The 21896-nt window shown below is 41.3% G+C and overlaps 2 protein-coding genes across 6 annotated transcripts in view; one reads left to right on the forward strand and one right to left on the reverse strand.

Moving 5' to 3' along the window:
- Positions 1-5872, forward strand: part of LOC119966114 (thyroid hormone receptor beta) — a 290813-nt gene extending 284941 nt beyond the window's left edge. For all 4 annotated transcript variants that reach the window (XM_038797341.1, XM_038797342.1, XM_038797343.1 and 1 more), the window contains one exon: positions 1108-5872. In XM_038797341.1, the coding sequence (XP_038653269.1) occupies positions 1108-1349 (242 nt within the window). In that variant the 3' untranslated portion in view covers positions 1350-5872. The remainder of the gene's footprint in view (positions 1-1107) is intronic.
- Positions 5873-15418: 9546 nt separating this feature from the next.
- Positions 15419-21896, reverse strand: part of LOC119966115 (nuclear receptor subfamily 1 group D member 2-like) — a 39009-nt gene continuing 32531 nt past the window's right edge. For both annotated transcript variants that reach the window (XM_038797347.1, XM_038797348.1), the window contains exon 8: positions 15419-18477. In XM_038797347.1, coding sequence (XP_038653275.1) covers positions 18281-18477 — 197 coding nt within the window. In that variant the 3' untranslated portion in view covers positions 15419-18280. The remainder of the gene's footprint in view (positions 18478-21896) is intronic.

Raw genomic sequence — 21896 nt, forward strand, 5'->3', positions numbered from 1 at the left:
AAGAAGGTGTATGAGGCAGCAATATCATCCCAGATGATCTCCGTGAAGCCAATTGCAATGACCTCAATCACGGCCAGCCCAATAATTCATAGCACCATCTCCTCCAGGGGTCTCAGGAGATGCAGGTGGTTCCTGTCTACCATCAGTTCCCTCCTGTTACATACAACCTTATCCTGCAAGAGAGGAAAGAACTGTCGGTGATATGCTTGTTACAGTTGAATAGCTGGCAGACTGTGGAATATGTGGGGTGGGGTATCAAGCTTTCAGGATGGGTGAATGATATAGGAGGCAAAGCCGATCTGAATGTTAGACATGAACCCTTGTTGCTGCTGGTGCATTGAGCAGTGTGTGAGGTTAGTGGTGCAACCGTGGGGATGTGGCATTGGTAAGATAACCTTGACCATCAATGTGGGCCATTGACCTTTTAGTGGCACTGCATCCAGATCCTTAGGCCAGACTTCTTGAATTAACCACTGGCTCCTGCTCCCATTCCCCATGCAATGTGTGCTTTGAGGACCCCCTGCAGAAACATGGCGTCTCTCTCTTTCCCCCTTTCCACCCCTGGCCCAAGGCCCTCAGTGTCACATAAGTCAACCTGCGAGCCATCTCTCGGACATTTTGCTCCAGTGGTAGGCTTATCCCTTCCCTGAAACTGTTTAGGGGACTATTCCAACAGCTATTCCAACACCTGCCCTTTGAGTTGCAGGCTAACTTTAGCTCCGGCTAGTCCACACGGAGCGTGCAGCCAGTCAGCAACCTAATTCTTGCTGGACTGCACATCACAGTTTGGGAGATGAGCAGGCAGCATTATGGTTTGTGTGCTGACTGCACCCTCTTGCTGGGGCACAGGGGTAATCACATATTGTGATCTCGAGCCCATTAAGCAGCCTTATCAAATTTGTAGCTCCTTGAATTTAATGGATTTTGAGTGCTCAGATTTGTTATTGATATGAATACAGCCCTCCCATTGCTGCTTTAACAAGATTTATTAAATTATGTTTTGTATTACGACTATAACCTAATTTCTAACCACAAATCAGATTATACTAATTTTGCAATTTTTTTTACTGGTTTTAACAATGCCGAGTCTTCCTTATTCTTATGTAGATCGACCTGGCCTTGTCAGCGTAGACAAGATAGAAAAAATCCAGGAATCCTTCCTCCTTGCATTTGAACACTACATTAATTATCGCAAGCACAATGTTGCTCACTTTTGGCCAAAACTACTGATGAAGGTGACCGACCTGCGGATGATTGGAGCCTGTCATGCAAGCCGCTTTCTTCATATGAAGGTGGAATGTCCAACAGAACTTTTTCCACCATTATTCCTGGAAGTCTTTGAAGATTAGGAATCTAACTTTGAACAGGTGCATTACCCGAATATCTGCGAACTGCGTTAGCACTACTGAGGAATGTTTCGTTGGACGTCACAGAGAGTACCTTTTCCAGATATTATGAGAAACATTCCATTAATGCGGGTACTAGTGATTTTGTGACCGTAGCTTTTTGTACACATTTTTGCTGATCTTGTGGACTAATGTTGTTCATGTTTGTTTTTGAATAAGACATATGGTAGAATATTGCTTTGTGGTAAGGGACTCCAAACTCCAGGTGCCATATCAATCTTCTTTTGCGTGGCTCTTTCGTGAATTTAATATGACTAAATATGCTGCAGCTATTGTTGCAGGCTGGCTACCATTTTATAAAGCTGAATCAATTAATTTTACAGGGAATTTATAGAGCTACTTCTTGTTTTGGAACCAAAATGTACGCATGAACAAAATAACTGCTAGAGTTTTCACCCCCCCCCCCCCCCCCACCACTATCTGAGCTGCAATCTCACCATTATTCAGTCACTGATCATTTAAAAACCCAGAATTGTGACGTATGGGTAAAATAGATGCAGCTAAAGTGTACAGTGTGGATAAAACAAACGTAAATAAATAAACACTCATCACATTTCAGTACACAATAGGAAGAATAAAACAGAGAGCTGAACAACACCATAACTTGCCACATTATCCTCTGGCGTTCTCATCCAAGCTGCCAATTTCAGCACAAAGTGTAAATGTGCCACAACCCCAATCAGACCGATTGGAGAGTCAGCCAGAGATTTCAAAGGGAAAAGTTCACAGTTTTGCGGTTAGCGTTACTTTTATGAAGTTGGAGTTGCGGCTTGTGAGGAAGGAGTATTTAGAGCTGTTTCCTGGCTTGGGCAATGCTGCTCCTGACATGAAAGTGTTTGATGCTGACACTGAGAACCAGCAAGAGAAAAGACTTCTCTCCTGACACTGCCTTCCTTCGAGCAAAAGAAATGGAAATTGTGAAGTGGCCTGTCATTGAATATTCTACTGATATCAAATCTAGAGGTTCGAGGAGAAGGAGCAATTTTGCTATCGCTGATATATTTTATAATATGATTGGTAGCTTCAACAGATGCACATTTAAGCTGTTGTTTTGGAACTCTTTATTAGGAACATGCTTGATCTTACTGCACATATACTTACCGACTCCAGGGAAAAATACTCAAAAATAATCCTTTTATTTCGTGTATTTCTTTTGCTCATTGCCATACATGATTTCCCACAGCTTGATAAGAGTTCATATTCACATGGTGCTAATCCATTTGTAGATGGTGCTTTAATGCCTCCTACAAATTGAGCTATAACTGCAGCTTTATCTCTTCAAACTGTGGGAATAAATATCAGCATTAAAAATGTCTATATATATATGTATATATATATGCTCCTTCCTGGGCAGTTTTCCCTGTAGTCTACCAATAATGAATGCACATCCTAACCATGAGACACCTTGCAATTTGTCGATACACTTTTTTTTAACCTAACAGGATTATGTTGATTGAAAATTGAAGTTCCATGCACGATTGTCTTAAAAGACCAAAGCCAGACCTTTGAAGCAAATAGTTGGTCCTGGCACGACTAAACCAAAGCTGTTTGTGTTCGCTTGATCTTTTTTGCTGCCTGAGTCCTGCTTCAACTTGGAATGCTCCGTATAGCAAGAAACAGCAGCAAACACACAGTGAAAGTGTTTACCACTAAGTGAGGGAGTGGGGTAGAGCAAGAAATGAGAAGGAAAGGTTTCGGGGCTAAAAACATATATTAAATAAGAGCACGAAGGTAGGTTATTAAACGTTTTTGAGGAAGAATTTCTCATAAAAGTTTATCAAGCTTGACCTTCTAACTGGGCTTGGTTAGTATATTGCATACACTTTGTCATGTCTTTGTAGTCAAGCTGAATGTTTTGTAAAGTAAAAGGTAGTTTATACAAATGCCCACTAGTCACTACTTAGCTGAGAATATCGAATGCACGGACAATCAGAATGGGGAAAAAAATTGTGTGGGAAGCCTGAATTCTATTTTTGATATATGAAACACATTAATTAATAACAGAATGATATACCTAAGGAAAACAAGCCACTTTTTAAAAAACCATACCAGGTGTATCATGTTTGCACAGTATTAATTAAATTTATGATAGTTCCTTGGTATTTTTAATAAAAGAACGACCACTTTATGAAGTAGAATTTAAAGAAATAAAGAGAAACAAACCTTTCTGATCTCATTGCAATCATGTTTAAATAAGTATTTAAGTGCTTTGAAAGTATGACAGTTTGTTTGTTTTCATTATCTGTAACGTCCATTGTGTGAGGAAGTCAACATTGGCTAACAGGCGGCAAATAAGCCTAAAGTTGTATTGTAAGGAAATGTCATTGGTTTGAACTCCTGTCCTCAGCAGCCATTTGAAAATCTCCACAGGAATATTCCATAAATGAAATTTCACGGTGCTCTTTGTACATTAATACATTTCTGAATGTATTCCCTTTTGGGTCCTTGTTGCATAAAGTAATCATATGGGGCAAAAAATGTTTTGGTGAATACATCTCTACTTTAGCTGCCTCTAAATTTGATGTATTCTTTGGTCAGTTTTGCTCTCCTGTCATCAACACCACAATGTTATGTGGCCTTAAAATAGTTTGTTTGGCAATTCTGAACTTTTGTGTTTTAAAATGCAATTCTTTCTGGCATTTCATAAGAAAATCATGCTGTTGCAATATTTAATGATGCCAATTTTGACTAACATGGAATATCCTTTGTACTCAAAAGAACAGGAAGGGGATGCAAAACACTTTTTCTAAAAAAAAAAGAATTATTGTTTGATTTACCACATAACATTTATATCGGAATTACTTCCCAACAAATTTTTGAAACCAATCTGGTCCGTTTGGGCTGTCTAACGTGCATTATCTCTCTACTTCTATCTCTGTCCCCCCACAAACCTGGAAAATCTTGTTTTAAAGTTCTCTTTAATTTAAAATTGACAATTCTTCCAAACAAAAGTGAAAGATTTCAATCTGAAATAAACAAGGACTTTTGTTTCTGAGTCAGTTCTGAACAAGAGATACAGAATTGGTTTAATTGTATTGCATTCTCTTTCAGTTATGTATGACTTAAATAATCTGCTCAATGAAGAACTTTTGAATATGCAGTATATTTCACTCAAGGTTGAGCCTCCCATCCTTTAATTTTTTTTGAGGAGTATACCCAGTGCTTAGTCTGCAAATAAACTCCATATCCCATTGTCTTCTACTATATTGTCACCGACCCTGAAATAGTAAAAGAGATAAAATAATAAGGATTTTCACTTAAATGCATTTGGCACTAATGCATAGTTAACCCAACAGTACCTGAATACACATTTGTCCATGGGATGTTGAAAATATTTCATAAGCAGTTTGATGTAGCCCAGAGATGATTGTGTTTAAACTAGATGATAATGCTAATTAATATATTTTCGAAACCAAACAAAAAAGTTTTTCTTTGATTATTTGACATGAAAGTGCTAAGAAAAAGCCGTTCAAATCGTTAGAATTTTTTTCTGTGCGAGCCAGTACTTTCCTTCTTGGGGACTGATGATAGATACTGAGTGGTGGCCATATTTGCATCTTTATCAAAATCTATTATTGGATCACCGGTAGATTTAAGTTAAAAAGTGAAAGAGAAAAAATTGAATTTGTACAGCTCCTTTTGCCACCTCAGGATCTCCCAAAGCACTTTATAGATTAGACAGACACTTTGCATATTAATGCTCTCCCTTTCAGATAGTGCTAGTCAGTGGATGATAAATAATGATCTACTGAAGCTACTTTCAAAGCATAACGTACAAGGTCTATTTTTTTTAAACATTAATATACAAACTGTAACGATTTTCAATTTGGTGAAATAAGAGTTACAAGTAATAGTGCACTTCACAGGTAACGGTGATTGGATGAATATTAATAAGATAATACTCTGAGGAGCACCCGGGTGTAATTGGAGCATTTTAAAGTGCGCTGGAGCGACAAAATTCAGTCTCCTGTTGACTTGCAGTTCACAGTATTGTTTGTTAGCATCCAACCACAGATTGTCTTGATTTGCCTTCAAACCTGTCATTGAACATTCCCCCCGCCCCCCCAATTTTCACAACTTGTTTGTGTGCTGCATCTATTATTTTCAGTTTGAGTTACTTTGGGGTTATTTTTAAGATTTTAAATTTAGCAAATTATAAGGCTGGTGCATAAGGAAGTATCAATTCCAAAGAAATCACTTTTTTTCAGATTATTTTCCTGAAGTTCATCAGTGCATTTAGAATAAGTCAGAAAGTTATTGTAAATTATAGTTTGCCCTTCCAAAGTGCTAGTTACGATGTATTATTGTACTACACCTTTATTGACAAATAGTGCTAAAAGGTACATGTAATTTTGCCCTGAAGATTTGTTAATTCTCAACCGATTAAAATGGGGCTCCAGTTAAAAATAAGGTGGAAGATTGGGAATATTATTTTGGGCTATGCCCTCTCACTCCAGAAATTCCCCTCCTCCTCCCCCCCCCCCCCCCCCCCCCCCCCCCCCCCCCCCCCCCCCCCCCCCAATAATTTGGCGGCTGCTGACTTCCAAGCCCAAATCAGAGCCTGATGAAAATGGGCATTGTGCCCCATGAATATGTTGGCCAGATGTAACACCTGTTTAAGGGTCCCAAATATACCAAGTTCAGCAAACGTTGGTTGGACCAGGCACCGTACCTGCCCCACTCAGTCTTTCTGTGTGTGCCACATTCTAACCAAAAGTCCTTCCAAGGGGTTGCTGAAGGCTGCCAAAAAACAAGAGGGTTTTTGTTTCTCACTTGCCTTAACCTGGACCCAGGAGGAGCAGGGATGCAGTTTTCAGCAAAGCCATATTAGGCTCTCCACCCTGACCAGCAAGCTGTGGCAAAAAGCCCAAATGGCATCAGTAGCTCACCAGTATTGTGGAAATGAGGCACTAGGTCCAGTTTGGAATACACAAATCTTGTATCAGAGCAGGAACTGGCCAGAAATGACTGTCTCCCCTAAAATGGAAAATGAGGGAAATTAATTTTGTTCAACTTGCAATCATGGCTTTCATTAGTTGGTCATGAAGCCGTCTCCTGTGAAGACTTGTTTGAAATGAGCACATAATAACATGTAAGGAGAAAATAGAGGGGGCAGTAGTAACTGTTTTAATTTGATTGAATCAGATTCCAAAAGCTGGAAGAACAAATATTAAACCATATGCTATTTATTTTATATGAAACGTATTTATAATACACTATGCTTGCCCAACCATGATTGAATTTTAAAGTCCTGTATATAAGATTAATATTGCTTGTACAGAGAATTAATATTGTAGATATATATAGAAAAATAATCTTATCCTGATTTGCTGCCTTTGTTTTTTTAAGTAATCCATATTGTTTCCTTAATGGATTGCCATCTCAGTCGATTGAGAATTGTGCTGGATTCAATTTCCAATTAAGTCTTAATATAAATTAAGAGAATGAACTAAATAAAATCAAGTCGGAAAGGCTGCTTGACAATTCTCCTGATTGTCCAAGAAGGCTGAGTATCATATCACTAATATGCAGATGGGGATAATTTTAACCCTGATAATGTTGAATAGTAGCAAACACTTTTTTATTTAATAACATGCTTTCCCTGTGCCCTTTTCACCATTGATCTTTCTGACCCCTGACTTGGGCAGTTTTGTTTGCTTTTGACAACATGTCCAATTTAACAACAAATGTTGGTTAGCAGGAGCCCATTCAGAAGACTGCAAAGGGAGGGAAGGGAAGATGCTGTAGCATCACACTGGAGGTGATGGAAATGGCAGAGGATGATCTTTGAATGTGGAGGCAAGTGGAGTGATGCTACCACCAAACAAACCTCCCCCAACTCCTCTTTCAGCATTCTGAAGGGACTGTACTCCCCAATATTTTGGCCCACTCCTCAGCCTGAACCTCCCTTCCCCTTCCCACCAATACAGGAAATATCATAACACCCCTCTTTAATTCTTATTTTCTTCCAGGTGAAACAGTGATTTACTTATTTATTTTACTTATTCACTTGTCTACTCCAAGTATTTGTATTTCTTTCTATTCCGTATACTATATTCACAGCTCACAATGCCGTCTCCTCTACAATGGAGACACCAAATTGGCTGACTGCTTTGCGGAACACCTCCATTCAGTCCGCAAGCATGGGCTCACGTTTCTGGTCACCCTGTCATTTTAAGTCTCAGCCTCACACTGTTCCAGTGAAATGCAGCACAAGCTTGAGGAACAGCACCTCACCTTTCAATTAAGTACTTTACAACCATTTGGTCTCAACATTCAACACTTTCAGATCATAAGCTATATCCATTATGTTTTTATTTTTGTTTTCAGACAGCAACTGTTGGTGCTGATTCTGCTTTTTCCTGTTACACCTTCTCCAAACCCATCTTTTGTTTCTTTACTTGACCTATTCCTGAATCCCTTTGTTTTGCACTATTATCCCACTTAACGTCTTCTGTGTTCCACTTTATCACACTCTCTCTTGTGCTTTCCTATCCTCCCCCCCACCCCTTTTCTTCCCTCTTATCTTGCTTACAACCTTTTAGATATTTTTCCTCTTCCAATTTAAGATCATCGACCTGAAACATTGGGCGAAATTCTCCCAATGGGAGACTAAGTGCCGACGCTGGAGTGAAAACCGGATTGTTTCACTCCGGCATCGGAGGCCGCTCCTCGCCCCCTATTCTCCCACCCCCAGGGGTCTAGGAGGGGCGCCACGTCAATTACGCGCGCCGAGCTTTGGCGCCGGGTCAAAGCGGCGCCGCGTAAATGACACAGCCGGCGGCGCTTAAATGACGTCACCCGTGCATGGGCAGGTTGGCCGGCGCCAACCCGCGCATGCTCGGTTGCCGTCCTCCCCGCGGCCGCCCCGCAAGACATGGAGGATTGATCTTGCGGGGCGGCGGAGGAAAAGAGTGCGACCTTTAGAGACGCCGTCCTTTAGAGACGCCGGCCCACCGATCCGTGGGCACCGATCGCGGGCCAGACCCCTACTGAGCACCCCCCCCATGGTGCTCGATCCTCCCTCCACCCCCTGCCCCCGCACACGCAGTGTTCCCGCGCTGTTCACGCCGGCAGCGACCAGGTGTGGTTGGCGCCGGAGTGAACCCGTCGGATTGGGCAGGCCGCTCGGCCCATCCGGGCCGGAGAATCGGCACTCGCCTGTTAGAAACGGCAAGCGGCGATTCTCCGAGCGGCCTGTCGTGAAACGCGGCACGCCGTTTTGGGAGGGTGGGAGGATCGCGTGCGGGTGCCAGGGCGGCGTGGCGGGAATCGCCCGGCACTCCCGTGATTCTCCACCCGGCGTGGGGGTCGGACAATTGCGCCCATTAACTCTGTTTCTCTCCCCACAGACAGTGCCAGACCTTATGAGTTCTTCCATGTATTTTCTGCTTTTTATTTCAGATCTACAGCTTCTGCGGTATTTTTCTTTTGGACTGTTCGATTATGTTCACTCTAATTAAATTCAGTGCTGTCTTTAGATGACATTCCCGCATCTGAATTTCTAACAAGGCCACTGGATAACAATCAAAAGGAGAAACCTTAGTTGATTTCCTCCCACCCCCCACAATCCACAGGTACTAAAACCAGTTGTAGTGTCCCTACCAGTTCGCCAAATTAAATCAACTAACTCAACACAAGACTGGCTATTTTTCACAGTTCAGCTGATGTTTTCTTTTTAATAAATGTCACTCGTCTGTTGTTCCACATTATTAAAACCCTAGTGATATTATTTAACTTATTGAGGCATTACTTTATTATGTGCAAGTGTCCTATGCAGGTGTCCTTACCAAATTCTTGCATTCAAGCATAACTGATACTGTCCTTTGTGACAATAGATTGAACACTGTGAAGGTAAGTGTTATAATGGAGGCGGTGCCACGTCATAGCCCAGCAAAATAAGCTTCCTTTGTTTCCTTGTTCAAAGGTTAGAAAAATGTTTCTTTATAGTTAGACATGTGACACAGTAACAAATGAAAAATTGACCGTTTTGATACTTGAGATTGTGAATTTCTTTTCTTATATTGATCACCCTCATTGTTAACTCTTATTCATTGGGTTCCCTTGGAACTGTTGAATTCATGTCATTAGAATTTATTTTTAGTTGGCAGAGTGCCTGGTGTGTAAAAACATGACCCCACACTCGAGTCTCCATATGAATAGAAATTTTGAATGAATTGTGCTACTAACATTTGCTGATATTCAGGAAAAATTGTTAGGATCCTTATAAAGGAGTTCCTGTATACCTCTTTAAACCTCTGTAATCAAAATAACAACTCTGTTTAAGAAATCTCCAAAATAACCAGTGCAATTGTATTTTCTGTTATTTTGCTATTAAATGGCACATTACTGCTTATGGCTGGTATTATTCTTTATGTACATGCTGATGATCTACAGTATTTTTCCTAATAAATTGTAATATAAATGCTGAACCCAGAAATAACTATGGTGTAAACAACTAGGCTATGCTGAAAGTTGCTGATCAGCTCTTTGTTAATTGTATGGATTTATATTGCACACTGTGAAGAAAGAGTTATACGATGCAGTTTTTTTGCTCAAATAATGTTTGGATAGTTGCTGTTGACAATCACATTGTATGCATCGTGTAATGAGTATCAAGTATGTTTCAGCAATGTTGCAGAACAATATTTTATGTAATTGTGGATGCTGTATTTTAGCATAGATATTTTATGTAATAAAACAAATCTAAGAGAAGAAACACATGGTCTGAAAAAGAAATTAGTGGCCTCAATGTAGCAGTTTTATATAAAATCTTTTAATTTCTTACATTTGTTACAATATTTTTAGTGTGTCTATAAGTATGATATCAATAAGTTTTTATTGTGAAGAGAAATGGAGCAAAGATGAGAGAATGGACTCGAAGTACAGATCAGCCATGATCTGACTGGATAGCAGAATATGCTCAAGGGGTTGACTGGCCTACTTCTTTTCCTGTGCTTTATTCATTTGTTCAGCTATGTATAAAATTGACCAATATTTCTGATGGTGTCAGCATGTCATGTACGAGTCTGGCTTAATTCCAACATGCAATCCCAATTGTGGCCTTATCGAGGGAAGAGACTGATAAAAAGGTCAATGATCCCTCACTGAGGGAATCACCCTGATCTCCTGTTAGTTTTGAGACCTTTGAGTGGTAATTAGAGGTCTGGGGAAGTAGGTTTTGCCTACTTATTTTCAGATATGGAATGGTGCTTGTCATCAGGAGCCAAATAAATGTGTACATTAAAATAAATAGTTGCTTTTGCACCCTTTTTCTCTCCAGAGCCAAAAGCAAAGAGTTTTTTTATATACTCATGCTTCTGGTGAATAACTTCATCCGCCAGCCGCACAGGTTTGAGATCTGAGTGCCTCTGGTCACAGCGTACTCAACTGTGAGGCAGGTGAGGGAGTGGCTCAATTGTTTCTCCAGCCTCATTCTGAAACAAGATGCTGGAGATGTACAAAAGCATCTCAGAGCTTCGGGGCACTATTTACCACACCTTATAGAATTCCTACAGTGCAGAATGAGGCCATTCAGCCCATCAAGTCTGCTCTGAAAGAGAACCCTACCGAGGCTCATTCCCCTACCCTATCCCCATAACCCCACCCCACATCTTTGGATACTAAGGGGCAATTTAGCATGGCCAATCCAATTAACCGGCACATCTTTAGACTAGTTACAGGTGGAGAATTAGGCTTACTGTTTTCCTTAGAATAGAGGCGGTTAAGGGATGACCTATTTGAGGTATACAAAATTGTGATGGGCCTAGATAGGGTAGACAGGAAATATTTGTTTTCCCCTGGCTAAGGATCCAATTACCAGGGGACATAGATTTAAAGTGATTGGTAGAAGGATTAGAGCAAAGATGAGGGAAAATGTTTTTACCCAGAGGGTGGTGGGCATCTGGAACACATTGGCTAAGTTGGTGCTTGACGCTGAAACACTCATTTAAAAGGTACCTGGATCTGTGTGGCGCAGTGGATAGCACTGCTGCCTACGGCGCCAAGGACCCGGGACCGATCCCAGCTCCAGGTCACTGTCCATGTGGAGTTGACACATTCTCCCCGTGTCTGCAGGTCTGCCAAATATGTGCAGGTTAGGTGGATTGGCCGCCACGCTAAATTGCCCCTTAATTGAAGTTAAAAACAGGTCCCTGGATCTGCATCTAAAGTGCTGGACCAGATGCTGGAAAATGGGATTAAAATGAGCGGGCAGTTTATTTTTCCCCTTTTGGCCGGTGCACACACGATTAACTGAATGGCCTCATTCTGCACCATAATTTTTTAGTCTTTTAACTTCTTACTCTTGCTCGACAGGCCTGGGGTAAGTTTTACATTCATTGCTCTCAGGTTTTCCTGCCTCTTGTCTCCATTTTCAGATTTTGTCTATATCTTCCAGATCTATATTTTTCTTTCTCCCTGTGTGTCTACTTGAAGAGCCGCAAAGCATGAAGAATTTGGATCATCATAATGGTTTTATTGTCCCCTTGTTCTTCCCCCTCCAGCTTTCTCTTGAAGAGCTAATCCTGGCTGCATGTATGTCCAAAGAGCACTAGAACCTCACCCATGTGGCCATTAGTTGGGAATGTTATCTAGCATCACCATTAAATCCATTTATATGCATAAAATCTGATGGGTCAATCCTTGGCACCCATAGCCCTGTTACACTTTGGGCATGGATGGCCTGTATTACCAGACTCAAGATCCGATACACATTGTGGACTGGATTCTCCTGGCTAGGTTGCAATCTTGGTGATGTCCTTAATTTTGAGTCAGAAAATCTGAAGTAGCTTTGGCAAAATGTCGCATACTATGTCCTCAGAGGCGACCAATTAAGAATGAAAACAAAGTGCTGGAAAACGTCAGCAGGTCTGGCAGCATCTGTGGAGAGAGAACATTACTGAGGAAAGTTAATGTTTCAAGTCCAATTTGACTTCTTCAGAACTGGAATTGGTTCAATTAAGCCAATTAAAAAGCTGCCTGTAATCAAGCTCCATCCAATGCAGAACACTGGGCAGACTAGTGGCAGGTCCAATGGGAGGGTCAGCAATAATGTCTGGTTGGCAGCCCCTCCTGGTGAGGGGGATGCTGCTCAAGCAGGCAGGGGGACCTCGGCACCTCAAAATGAAGGCACTCTACCATGTTGTAAAAAGTAAAAAATGACACAGAACTACAGTTTAGTCCGGGGGGGGGGGGGGTGTGGAATCCTTCATCAGTTGTCCTGGCTGTGGCAGTATCAGTCCCTCAATTGGCCCAATGAGCTGCCACTGTTAAGTAGATGGCCTCTGCCGCACTCGCCCCACCCCCAACCAGATTGTTTGGAGGTGGAAACGTTGTGCAGCCAACCTCTCACGTTTTCTGTTTTTACTCTTGGTCCTGCCTCCTAACAAACCCCCACAGGACTGGAGAAGTTTGGTCCTGTTTGTCATAATGGAGTCTGGAAGCACTCACGGCAGTAATGGTCTACTGTAATGATTGAAAGAAAAGGCTGCATTAGGAGAGACCTGTTCCAACCCTCAGTCTAGGTGTTTCAAAGTACAGAATAGCCACCCCAAAACTATCTTTGTCATGAGCAGAAAGACATTCACTTAGTAATCATAGGTAAAGAATAACTCATGTGAAGGTCCACCATCCTGAACCAACCCTTCCATTGCCCACAGTACACATTCCATCTAATGCATGACTGCAGCTTCATGTGCAAATCAGTGAAAATCACTCTGCTTTGCAGACACCTAAAAATCCTATTTAGAGTAGATTCTATTCATCCTAACTGTGCAGTGTGTTTCCCCCAGTGTGACCCCTTAGAGCAAATATATAACAATGCCAGCTTGGATTAATATAGCAGCTTTAATGTAGTAAAAGGTCGAGGGGCTGCACAAGTTATCGGACACAATTTGACAGCAAGTCCCAGGAAAAGATGTTAGGAGGGGCCAAAGACATAAGTTTCAAAGTGAGGTGGAGAGGTTGGGGGGAGGGAATTCCAGAGTTCGAGGACTGGATCTGTTCCCTCTGAGTGCTTTCCCAATAACAGGAGTGATTGTTATAGATGACGGTTGGATGATAGTGTCTGCTCGTAAGAGTAGCGAGGACCCAGCTGGTACATTAGGTATTCCTTGTAACTACTGGAGCCACAGATATTTTCGTCAGGCTTCCTCGGTTTGTATGCTATCAAATCATATGTACTTGTGTAAGCAGGGCAGTTGGATCACTCTGAGAGATACCTGCAAATTCTGTAGCAGCTCTTGTCTTTTTCCTGTTAAGATGCTCAGTGGAAGCCAGCCATCTATGAGGTTGTTTGCACCTTACGTAGTCAGATTTACCAGCATAATGAATCCAGGCAACAGAGATTATTGCAAGTTGAGGAAAAAGCACTTGTGGCAAAAGTTACATCTGAACTGCAAAATTCAACTAAAAGCAGCTTAATTGCAGAGGGGCCTACAATAATCACACTTTATTGCAACTCAATCAAAAAGCATGCAAATGCAAATCTGCATAGATGTAGGTTATGCAGATGTCCCACACTACTTAAATGCCTGGCAAACTTGCTAATACTGATGGTGAGCTTTCAAATCAAATTAATAGGCAGGCCCCATAAGATCTGAATCCCTGGGCTCTGCAGATGTCATGCTCTATGCTTCAAGTGCTTCCTCCTATAACTCAGTAACTCTCCCTGATTAGAAATATCTATATTGCTGTGTGCCACGTACAAATAGGTGGCATAGGATGCAGCTCAGTTGAGACTGGTCATAGTCTGCTTGAGAACATAGAGTAGATGAGAATATTTATTTAGAATAGCCCAATAAGACACCTTAGCAACAAAAGTGTCTACTGAAAGCTACCATGTGTATGCCATTTTTTGAGGGATGAATGAATTATCTTTTTTTAATAGAAGAGATAAAGAATGACACTAGTCAGGCCTTTGACCCGTTTCTCCTCTACTTAATTGCCTCCAGGCTCATCATCTTCACATTCCTCTCCGCAAAGAATCAAGAGCCATGGATTCATTAATTCCTCCTTCCTTTTGAATTTGTTGGCATCATATGCAATCTTCTCTTAAAAGGAATGATTTCTGAGAGGAGACTGAGTCCAGAGCAACACCTTGTGTGAATGTGAGTATGCGTGCAGTGTGAGAGTATACATGGAGGTACATAATGTGAGCAGCATCTTTGGGATGTCTGTTGTTTGCTAATTTACTGATTGCAAGACAAATGCATTGTTCGACCAACAATTCAGGGTGCAATTAGTAACGGAGGCCAATGTATTTAGCAAGCTCCCAACTAACTGGCAGAATGCCTTGTATTTTCTCTCTGATGCAGCAAAGCTGATTAAGCAGTGCTGGTAGGATTCATTGTAAAAAAAACAAAATAGGAGCAGCTGTTATATTGGCAACCTTCCTGAGGCAAGCAAATTAGAATTCTCTGCCAGACAGGACTGCGGGAATATCTTCACTGCACAAGACTACAGCATTTGGAGAAGACAGTTCATCACCACCTTCTCAAGACCAACGAGGGAAGCTGATCTTGTGTCATATCCCCAGTGCTAATGAAGAAATCAAAAAAAACTTCAGGATTCTGCTCCTGTTTCTACAGACAGCTGAATTTGCCCTTTCAATCCATATTCACCTGGCAGCATATTTCACTGGAAAATTAACCTTTGTCCAAATGGGACTGCCTGCAAAGTAGCTTTTTCTTGTTGACTTATTCCAACCTTTTCAGCATCTATTTCATAGCAGGACAGCTGTAAATTTAAAAAGGGTGCTTTCAAGAGCAACTGCTCAGCAAGTACCACTATCTGGCCCTTCTGCATTCCTGGCGTGACATTTGCTATGTGCGAGAAGCATCATGCAGGTGTTTACATTAGCTAATCTTGTACACTGTCCATACGTTTTGGAGGAGGCGGAGCATCGCAAAAGCGGCATCGCCCCCAATTTCGGCGCCAAATTCTCTGGATTTCGGTATCGAAGACTGGGGAATCCCGCCCATGATCTTTACAACAGAAGACAAGCTCCAGAGTTTTACATATATTGGCAGTATTTATTCCTTAGCTGTGCATGTTTATACAGTACTATATCACGTATACATTATGAAATGTTTAATGCAGTCTGTGCCTCTAGGGTTTAGTTTTTTTTTTAAGATAACCATTCATTACTTCCAATAATAAGCACATTAGATCAATTTCTCATCAAAACTATAGAGTAAATACACACAGCATTCAAACAATTTAAAACGCAAATCTTTCTCTGCAAAAGTCTTCATGAAAAAGCTTTTGCAAATGAAAACAACTCTTCCCAGAAAAACCACCCAACAAAATGATACTGAACACCACATTGCCTCATGTGATTCACATGCAATGCCAGCAAGATAACAAATGATGCAGCTTTGCGGCTCTGCTTCCTAAAAATGTTTGCTGAACACTTTTTCATTAAGACATTAGTTAGCAGGTGTTGCTAACCTTGGGATTGTAAAAATTAAAGGGAGGTTTAAAGAGTTTTTTAAAAAGTTGTCAGAAATACATGCCTGGAAAATTACTTGTATGAATGTTTAATATGCTTTCATAAATTTGTTACAACCTCCATTAAAATAGCAGAGACAGAAATGTTTATACACTAGTTTTAAGTGTTCATACAATAACTACAATTTCCAGGTTATGCTTCAATCATTTTGCACTAGCCAATTTCTGGTGGTGTATACAGGAAGCGATGTCAGATCACAGTTAAGTGGTCATGGGCAGAAAATACACTTGGGAAAATATCTTGGGTTCTCATCCCTGTAAAACATAATTGCACCTCTGGCTCCTAGTATATGCCTTCACAGCTAAATGTACAAGTAATAATGTACTTCAAATTGCCAGAAAAAAAAAATCCAAAATGTTTGCATCACTGATTAGGATGCAGAGTGCAGGGACTGATATTTTGAGCACAAATATTAAAAGATTAAGACCACCAGGAAGTGCTGCAATGTTATTGATCATTATACAAAACGATTGTATAAAAGCTGTTGGTTACTGATTGATGTATTTATGTCAACCTGACACAATCATAAAACACATGCCTATACATTTATTAAAAGTCATCCACACAGTCTGTGATTATTCTCCACACAATAAGAGTAAACCTTTATTGGTTTAACATTACTGTCATCTCTGAAAAGACATCAAATTGCCTTGGCTGCTGAAAGGTAACTAATACTGGCATTCTCATCAACTAATAGCTTGGGCTACTGATCCAGCAAACAGTTGAATCATACGCATAAGGGGTTAATTTTTACCCTGCATGCCTGACAGAAACCAGTTAGTAAGTATTAAATAACCAACAGGTTTCTTACCCATTAAATTCACACTTCAGATCATTACCCTTCAACCAGGCAGCAGGCAAGGACCCCTTGAACTTATCATGAAATTTCACTGGGGTTGAAACAGGAAAGGCACAGTATGTTTCCTGTTGGAAGAAGCATGTTGAGAAACAAGAGGCCTCCAAGTACAAAACTTTCCTATCTGTGGCCAGGACAGAGTGCTCCAGTAGACATCTTAAGGAAAGTCATGGGGTCCAATGACCCAGATAATTCACTTCCTTCCCAGGACACCCTCCTAAATTCCCCTGACTTATCTGTTTCCCCAAGTGCTGGCCAGCATTCCATCTCCTTGCCAGACATCTGCTCCTCGGCAGGTTTCAGGTAGGCAGCTGACAAAACAGCATGTTGATGATGCTCAGCAGTTAAAAGTATGAATACATGAGCACATTTCATATGTGCACCACCAACACCGCCACCCAAACCCCCACTCCACCAACCCAAAGCATCTCCAGGGTTAAAATGAAACCCAGGGTTTCAGATTCAAGTTGGCAGACTGCAGTCAAGATAGAGTCAATTATCCAGAGTAAGGAAAGGAGGCAACAATATCAACCAAGGTTTCAGCTCTTGATCATTTTCCAATAATCCCATCTTAAAATAGACATGTATGCATCAGGTAATATCAAGATTCCTTCTTTTCGTATCCCAATTTGGCACCCAACAGCCTGCTATAGTAAGGTGATGGTGACCTTCAACCACCAAACTGACTCATTATACAATACACAGACAAGAATAAGAGAAAGTGCATAGCATTTCAAACCATTACTTTACTGCATTGATTCACATTCAAAAATAATAATACAGATTATAAAGCACATTTTACAGTAGTCAATCCAAGAGGACAATATTAAACTTTAAAATGTTACGCAGGTACAATAACAGTTGCATTATATGTAGATTCGCTATTAGTGGATTCTGAGGCTGACGAAGATAAGACATACAGACATGCTAGTTGCAATTCTTTGCTCACGTGCTTCAATTGGTTGATTTTTTTAAAAATTAAAGTATCAGGAAGAAAACTGGACATTGATCACATACTCCACTAGTTACTGCTAGGCTGTTACAAAACTGTTCATTTTAAATGGGACAGCAAGCTAGTTATGCACTCCAGGATGCAGCCAGGTTCCTTAAGCTATGCTCTTATTGTCCCAATGATATTAAGACACAGCACCACAGAACATGAACTTATAATGTTAAAGCTCTAAAGTAAAAAAAATACGTAAGATTTTCACTTTAAAGTGGAGTCATAATTACCTAAATCATCTTCATGGGTGAAATGTAAACATTGAGTCATATCTATACATATTCAACAGTCTCGAGTGACATACAAGTTAAAATTTCAAAATATATTTTAATTAATATCTTCTGTATACTTCTAATTTTCAACATTTGATTATATTACTCCCTTTGTAGCTCAAAAATAATGCAGGAGAAAAATGCACTTTATATATACATAAATATGCATACTTGTTCACAAAATATACAACAACAGAATAGAAACAAATGGTGGAGAAAACATTCATAAATTTAAGGGTATATTTTAAAGGTCAACAATTCTTCTGAATGCATATTGTTAAGAGAGCGTAGGTCAGGTAATTTTAATAGGAGCTTCGTAAAGATGGAGGATTCATTTGGGTGATTTTTCATAATCAAGGTTCTGAGCGCCCGAATTAGAGTTTCCTGCAATTGCTCCACTGAGTTAACATTTTCTATTCCTGAGCGATCTAAAAGAGAAAAGAAACACCCGAACATCAAATAAAAGAAACACCCGAACATCAAATAAAAGTAATCCACAAGGAAAGTTAGTTCATCGATGTTTTGATATTAACGACTTAGAAAATGAGCAAGTATCTGTCTTACTACAAAGAAAAATAGATACAGTAAGAAATTGGGCTCGTTATTACCTGTTTCTAGGGAATAGGAGCTTCAAAATGGGATCCATGAGCATGGGATGAATCGTGCCAGATGCCATACTGGTGCAAGAGTTGGCACGTGCACAGTGAATGTCCACCTGACGTATGCACTGCAGAGAGATCATTGCATCAGTGTGCAACAGGCATTCAGTAGCAGGATGTACCTCCCATCAGTGCGATTTAAAGGAATCATCAACACAAACTAGGTTAGTTGCTGATTGATTTATTTTCTTACTACAATTCTTCCAAGTTGCAAAAGTCCACAGGTACTGAAGGGTTTTCTCAGTTGTTTCCAAACATGGGTGTATTAGCAGGTATTCCCTTTGGAATAAAGCATGACTTAGAGAATGAAAAGAAGCCAGGCAGAGCTGGACAAACTCCTGGAAGTGGAAGAAAGAGTGGGAGAATGGCCAATATTTGCATTCAGAGATGGTTTCTCCTACTTGAACCCCAGCAAGGAGTGAAGTAATGTCGCCCTAAGAAGGCAATAGTGACAATAAACCTTTTATGCTCTGGCAGTGTCCAAACAAGAGCTGGAGATATTTGCAACAACTTGCAGTTTGTCATCCACTGTTGTCTAAGGAAGCTCATTGGTGCTCTCCACTCAAAGAAAAGTAACGTTTCATTTTCTCTTGCGAAGTTGCCATATGATGTGACAGAGCAACTTCTGCTGCCTGGACTATTCTGGAGGAGCACTGCAGAACCCAACAAAGTAGGTGCTAAGATTTGTGTTGATTTACTGCATGCTCCACAATCTCTTCATCAAGAGGAAATATTTCTTGCTGTCAGCTACAATGGCAACTGAGGAACAGGAGCATGAGGTGCAGGGGCAGAAAGTGGAAAAGGAAGAAAGGAGGTAACCTACTTGGCCTTTTTATGTTGTGCTGTCCTATAAAATCTCATCGGAGTCTGACACAAATAACCAGACCCTCCCTGTCAATTACTTCAATGCAAAAATAAAAGCCAGCACAAAATAAACATTAGAAACCAAATTTATAAATGAAATCATGCAAAATTGTATGCATAAGTCAACTAATCACTGTTGTGCATTATCTTACTGCCTGTCGTTCATGTGCCTTTTCCTGTCCCAGTAGTCTGAACCAGTGCTACCCCTGTGGCTGCAGCACAACTGGAGGAAACCTGCTAACTTTCAGTGGAGAATATAGATTGCCTTGGCCAGAGAAGGCCTGGCTGTGATTGGCATGTTTTGACATGGGCTGCAGCTGTTTGGGATGGCTGGCTAACAGGCAACAGCATGGGTACCGAAGGTGGGAGGATGAATGATGTCTTCTTGAGAGAGGGCAGCAGAATTTGTGCTCTATCGAGGACAAATTGCTGCTACGACACCCTGCAAACCCCTTTTCATACACAGCCACAATGGCAATCTGAGATCCTATTGCAGCACTCAAATGTTGAGCGACTGCTCTTTGTGGTGCACTGGAAATCAAGACATTGGCCATCAGATGCTGCAACATGACAGGGTCCACAAGTGTGCGAAAGGAGTTCCACGCTGAAAAGAATAGCTCCAAGCTCTGCACAAGTTGTTGCCGGACTCCATGTTCCTTGAAATTGACTGCAGGCTTTCTCGCAGGCTTCCTAATTCACTGAGCATTTCATTGTGCACACCCATCAGTTTTTTGTCAACTGCCCAGTCCATCACACAAACCTATATCCCATCCATTGACTCTATCTACACCTCCCGCTGCCTGGGGAAAGCGGGCAGCATAATCATAGACCCTTTCCACCCGGCTTACTCACTTGTTGGTAGGTGACAGGAGTGTGATAATTATGAAAATATTCTTTATTGTTACAAGTAGGCTTATATTAACAATGCAATGAAGTTACTGTGAAAAGCCCCTCAACGCCACATTCTGGCGCCTGTTCAGGTACACCGAGGGAGAATTCAGAATGTCCAAATTACCTAACAGCGCATCTTTCGGGACTTGTGGGTGGAAACTGGAGCACCTGGAGGAAACCCACGCAGACACAGGGCGAACGTGCAGACTCCACACAGACAGTGACCCAAGCCGGCAATCGAACCTGGGACCCTGGAGCTGTGAAGCAACAGTGCTATTATTTTCAGCATGGTGTAGTTGGTAACATATCGCATTAGAGGGTGGCATGCTCAGACATTGACCACTGTGTGAGGTCACTGAATTTTGTTGCAGCACTGCATCCAGATTCTTGGATTCAATTTCTGCCATTGACCTCCATGTCTATCTTCTTCCACTGTCAGTCTTGAGGGCTTCGATCCCCACTTTGGATACAGAGCATCTCTCCTCCTTTCCATCCATTCTCCGGTTATCTACGGTTTAGAGTCTGGAAACTTTGAACTCACTCTTCCAATACCCAAGTCAGATTCCAGATTCTCTTCAATTCTCAGAAATTACCCCAGCCACAATTCAGCTTCCTCTTAAGACATGCAGGCTGGCTTCAAGGAGAGCAGGCTAGCTTTAAGTGGTGCTAACATTCACTATATTGACCCTTGCTGGTGTGTCCAGTTAGCGCTGGATGAATGCAGAGATCGTGCTTGTGAGCAGGTAGCATGAAGCTAGCATGTCTGCATGGCAATCAACAAGGATGGGTTAATCACGCATCACTATCCCCATATCTGTTTAAGGGGGCCATCCAAGTTAGCTCTGTATTGCACAGCAACAAGGGATCCAAAAGGTCAGAGAAATGACCGAATCACAATTTTCTCGACATTAATGATTTTTTGAGGATTCAAGAAGGTACTTCTCAACCGGACAAATAAATTATTTTTCTCCACAAGTGCCATTAAAATTTGCACTTATACATAGTGTGTACACAGTGTGTACACCAGGCTGCAGGCACTCCCAGCGTGTTTGCCCTTGAAAGACATGCTCTATAGCGAGCTTGCAATTGGCATGAGACCAACAGGTTGCTCATATCTGTGATACAAGGATGTCTGCAAGGGAAACTCCCAAGTTGACAGGCATCGACATCACTGCATAGGAAGTCCTCACTGCTGACCGGACTACCTGGAGACGAGCATCACAAAGGGTGAGGAAAAAGCAGAGGACAACAGAAATTACTAGATGGTGGAAAAGAGAGCTCGCTGGCAGGAAAATTTATCAGCCAAACACCGGTCAATGCGATTCATCTGTGCAAGGCTGCATAATACTCATGTAACAGCCGATACAGCTGATGTTCAAAACAGAAGTGACATACACCCTGGGCACAGACATCATCACTGGAGACCGACAGAT

The sequence above is a fragment of the Scyliorhinus canicula genome, chromosome 5, assembly GCF_902713615.1.
Source record: "Scyliorhinus canicula chromosome 5, sScyCan1.1, whole genome shotgun sequence".
Lineage (NCBI taxonomy): Eukaryota > Metazoa > Chordata > Chondrichthyes > Carcharhiniformes > Scyliorhinidae > Scyliorhinus > Scyliorhinus canicula.